This window comes from Galeopterus variegatus, unplaced genomic scaffold (assembly GCF_000696425.1).
Source record: "Galeopterus variegatus unplaced genomic scaffold, G_variegatus-3.0.2 Scaffold1548, whole genome shotgun sequence".
Classification (NCBI taxonomy): Eukaryota; Metazoa; Chordata; class Mammalia; order Dermoptera; family Cynocephalidae; genus Galeopterus; species Galeopterus variegatus.
In genome coordinates this window covers 264,913-270,162 of record NW_007727659.1, presented here as the reverse complement: position 1 = coordinate 270,162, position 5,250 = coordinate 264,913, and the positions used below count along the sequence as shown (strand labels likewise).

The 5,250-nt window shown below is 35.7% G+C and overlaps 1 protein-coding gene across 1 annotated transcript in view; it reads left to right on the top strand.

Moving 5' to 3' along the window:
* GK5 (glycerol kinase 5 (putative)) overlaps positions 1–5,250 on the top strand; it is a 64,572-nt gene that overhangs the window by 47,949 nt on the left and 11,373 nt on the right. Inside the window, exon 11 of the mRNA XM_008577592.1 lies at positions 3,753–3,847. Within this exon, the coding sequence (XP_008575814.1) occupies positions 3,753–3,847 (95 nt within the window). The remainder of the gene's footprint in view (positions 1–3,752; positions 3,848–5,250) is intronic.

The following is a 5,250-nucleotide window of genomic DNA, read 5'->3' as shown; positions in this document are numbered from 1 at the left end:
ATTGTGCCACAGGTCCTGGAGGCTCTGTTTTCTCTCTCTGTCACTCTCTCTCTCTCTTTCCCACAATGATGTTTTTGCTCTCTTGTTTAGAAGGATGATTTATCTTCAAGTTTATGGACTTTTTCCTCTGTCATCTCCATTCAGCTATTGATCCCATCCGGTGAAATTTTTTTTTCAAAAGATGACTGGTAAGGGTATCTTAACCCTTGACTTGGTGTTGTCAGCACCACGCTCTCCCAAGTGAGCTAACAGGCCATCCCTATATAGGGATCAGAACCTGTGGCCTTGGTGTTATCAGCACCACACTATCCCAAGTGAGCCACAGGCTGGCCCCCATCCAGTGAATTTTTAAATTTTGATTATTATATTTTTTAGTTCTAAAATTTCCATTTGGTTCTTCTTCATATCTTCTGCTTCTTTCTCTTTTGGTGGCTGGCTGGTTTGGGGATCTGAACCCTTGACCTTGGTTTTACTGGCACAACACTTTCCCAAGTGCACTAACTGGCCAGCCCATCTCCTGTTTCTTTGCTGAGACTTTCTTTGCATTTGTTTCAAGAGCATTAATGTTTACTTCTCAGAGTATGGCTACAATAGCTGTTTTAGAGTTTTTGTCTGATAATTCTAATATCTGTGTCATCTTGGGGGTGGAGTCTCTTGTCTTTTCCCTTGCAAGTGGTTGAGATTTCCCTTGTTCTTCATGTGTTGTTCAATTTTGGGTTGCATCCAAAATTTTAATATTATGAGATTCTGATTCTTGTTTAAATCCTATGGACAATTTTGATACTTTAAATTGTTATGGTAGACAATAAATTTAGATATGCTGAGTTCAGAAGTTCTGAACTGCCTTTTGGGGGCTGTGGTTCCAGTGTCAGTTCAGTTTTCAAAGTATTTGCAGTGCTATTTGGATCTGTCCCTCATTTGTGCCACCTAATGGCCAGTCCAGGCGGTGATCTACCTAGAGAACAGTTCTCAAAGCCTTCGTTTTGTTGTTTAGGGTCGGATCTTCATAGGTGCAGCTTAGGGGTGAGACCAAGAATTCATAAAGATCTTTACAAGATAATTTTCCTGAGCTCCTTTCTCTCAGTGATTTGCTTGGTACTTTCTGACTCCCAGGGGACCTCCATCCTGGTGTTCTAGCTAGAAAGCTGATGGTTTGGATTTCCTACTCTACCAAACACCTGTTGCTACTTCTACCTCCCCAACCAAGTGGCAAGAGGGTTGAGAGAAAGAGAGGGAGAGGACATGGCAGGAAGGAAGAGGGAAAGCAAAACGGATTTCTGTAATGCTCTTGTATTCAAGATTTGGTTGAGGGCCAGCCCGTGGCTCACTCAGGAGAGTGTGGTGCTGATAACACCAAGGCCATGGGTTTGGATCTCTATATAGGGATGGCTGGTTGGCTCACTTGGAAGAGCGTGGTGCTAACAACACCAAGTCAAGGGTTAAGATCCCCTTACTGGTCATCTTTTTAAAAAAAAAAAAAGATTTGATTGTTGCCTTGTCTCTTGTCCCTGCAGCCAAAGGATTGCCTGAGGCCTAGGACAGAAGAGATCAAGAAAAAAAAAAAAGGAATGAGGAATTCCGTACTCTTGGCTTACGTTTTATGTACCCATGCTGCTGGGCTGCCATTGTTGCTAATGTGATTGCCTAAAGCTAGGGTCTGAGAGAATAAAAAAATCTGAAAAACAAAAAATGAGAATTTCCCATTCTGCCCTGTAGAGACCCCTGTCTCTTGCTCCTCAGTCCAGAAAAAGTGGACTTCTCTTGAATTTCTTCATATTTGCACCCAGTGTACAGATCTGGGTTTCAGGTTTCAGGCTGTCCCTGAGTCGAGGTCAGGACATATCAGAAAAAATAAGAAACAGAAACTCACCGCCAGTTTGGTGGTACTTTGAGTTCTTCCATCTTCCTGCTAGCTTATTCTTCAGAGTCCTCACATAGCTTTTCTGTGTATTCCGTCCAGGATTCTTAGCTGTACTCAGTGAGAGAGACAGAGTGGCGTGTGCTTACTCCAAAAGACTTTTCATCGATAAGCTTATTTGAGAATAGTTTAAGTGGAAGATTATTTAGAGAAATTCTTCAAGCGAAAAATGGAGCAAACAACAAAGAATGTGAATAAGGAAGATGTCTTTTTAAAAAAATTCTGTTTCTTTGTTACTAAAAACTTTCCTCAAACTAGCTGTCTAGTATGCTTTTCACATCTTGTCTTGATTTAAAAATTTAGACATTTGGACATGATTTTTTTAAAAGTATAGTTTTTAAAACCAATGTTTTTAACATTTCTTTTTGAAGTGCTAGAGATATTTTTATGTGTTATCTGGACATTTTGATCAAGTGAATGAAATTTATGGATCTGGTAACTACTTTTTGAGTAAAATTTATAGTTATTCTTGAATGATCCTCATTACTTGAGTTTTAAAATACACGCTCCTTAAGTGTCTTTCTTTAACTAATTGTTCATTATAAGTATAACAAATCATATAATGAAATAAGATCAACTTAAAGATTGTATAAAGCCAGTAATACTTATTATGACTGATTTCTGAACTTTTTATCTGATCTTCGCTGTCAGTCCTACGTGCTCATTTAGGAGTCACTTACAAAAAAGGATATCCAGATGGCCAGTGAAAAAGTATTTAACTTCATTTGTCAATAGGAAAATGAAAAATCAAGCCACCATGCAATACCACCAAAACAGCTAAAATGAAAAACACAGACAATATCAACTTATTGGCAAGAATATGGGGTAACTGGAACTCTCATGATGATGACAGGAAACTTAAACTGCTGCAACCACTTTGAAAAAACATTTGGCAGTATCTGCTAACACTAGTCCTAAACGAGAAGACCCTAGAACTAGCAATTCCATTCTTTAGTATTAATAAACAGAAATGTATATATATATATGTCCACTAAAAGAATGTACATGAGTGTTCGATATGGCCTATTTATATTAGCCAAACACTGGAAACTACCCAAATGCATATCAGTAGTATACTAGATTAATAAATTGTGTATAGTCACATAAAGGAATACTACATAGAGGTGAGAATGAATGGAATACATACTACATGTAACAATATGAATGAATCTCCCAAGCATGATGTTGAACAAAAGAAGTTCATATCTTGATCTGGATGTAGATTACCTGAGTATATTCACACTGTGAAAATTCATCCAGCTATACACTTAGGACTTGTGCACTTTTCTGTATGTATATCATATGCTCCAGTAAAAAGTTTACTAAATGAATTAAGTCTTGACTTTTTTGTTTGCTTGTTTTTTTAAAGATTGACTTTTAGTAAACCTATTTGTTACTGGCCCCTTATTGAACTCAGGTGGAGTAATTTTTTCAGTTGATTCTCTTGGGAATTATAGGTAGATGATCCTCTCATCAGAAAACTAGGATGTCTCTTACCTTTGAGAGAATAATTTTTTAAAGCCAAAAAACATACATAGAATTGATTTTTTTTAAGCAGCCCAAATATCTTTCAAGGAAAAAGTAAGGCCTGCTGCATATAGAGCCTATTGCCTTGTCCCTTCTATGGACCCATAAATCTATGCAGTGTGAAAACTCAGATGGTACTCTAACAGAGTGGCCTTTGTGTTGTCCCTTTTAATTGAGTTAATCTTTTACATTATGTTCATAATAGATGTGGATACATGTAAATACTAGTCATATAACAATTCTCTTTGTTCCTCCCCAACCCCTTCGTTTTGTTTTAGGGTTTTTTTGTTGTTGTTTGTTTTTGCAGATCTTTTCACAGATGCTGCTGAGACTGAAAAAATGGCCAAAAGTTTGGAAGATTCTGAAGGAGTTTATTTTGTTCCATCTTTTAGTGGATTACAGGTATGTTAAAAAAAAAAAAAAAAGCTAATGTTAGGTTTACATTTTACATCCTTTGCAAACATTTTTCTTCTTCTACCACACCCAAAATTATATATCTATCACTCTGTTACCTGAAAATGTGGGCACTGAACAGAACTAAGATGAAAGGTGCATTCTAGGGCTGAAAAGTTGTGCTCTGACCCAGTATGAATTCCATGAGACAGCAGAGTGTCCCGAGTGTGACCCTGCCAGTTTGGCTTGTACTTAGAGCATTCCGCTGGCTTCTGCTTAGAACTGTATCTCTTTGGAACCTAAAAGTGGGCAGATTTATCATAGAACTTTTATATAAACCTGGAATTAATTTATCATGACCAAAAATAGTCATTTTCCAGTAGGGGAAAATATATCAATAAATCAGCATTCTGATACCATTGTGAATTAGAAAAATAATGTCAGGGTACATAGGCACACACACACACACACACACAAAATATGTGTACACAAAAATATGTGTATATTTTGCAGTTATGTATCTATAAGTTTGATTAACTTTTTAAAAAATCAAAATTTCTTTTTATTAATTGTTGTGCTGGATTATTGGTTACTTTGCCCAATCAAAAAGTGAACCTAATAAAAGACTTGATTTTGTAACATTTAACTTTGTATTTAATTGAAATATCTGTTATAATGTGTTTAATTTTAGAATATTGTCACAAAGACTTTTTAAAAAACTATGTAGGTATATTATTATGAAAAAAATTACTTTTTTGGGAAAGCTTGCACTCTTTCTTTTAATCCTCCTCTATATATTTTTTTCTCTACCCAAAATAAAATTTTTTCTTTCTTCTAGTTTATCCCATATTCAGGCAGTCAGTTACAAAAGCCCCAAATTTGAAAGTTTGGGTAATATAATGTGGAAGCTAGTGAAAAAAAAACAGGTCAGAGTGTTTTAAATCTTTAAAAATATCATACTTCCAAAAGTAATTTTTAAATGAGCATTATTTGAATATCTTTAATATTTATCTTCTAGGTACTTTATTCTAAAGGATTGAAAGCTTATGATAAACTATAGAGATTTCATTGCGTTCTCTTCAGACTGATATGAGGCAACCACTAAATAGCACCCATGATAGGACAGGTAGTGAAACATATTTACATAAATGAGTTTTCAGGAGGAAGGTTAGTTGAATAATTGTCAACAGCAAAGGTAGGGTTTGATTAGGTTACTACTGATTCTTCCTGAAAAATGTGCTGTGGGACTTAGTAGTGACTTTGTCTTAACAACTCTTCATTACCCCACACGCCTTAAAAATAATATAAAGTGTATGATAAAAAAATCAAAGTATTGTTGAAGCCCAAAAGATTTAGACAAAACTACCACAGATATGATTTTTAATTTTATCTCGATAACAAAATGTCCCTGG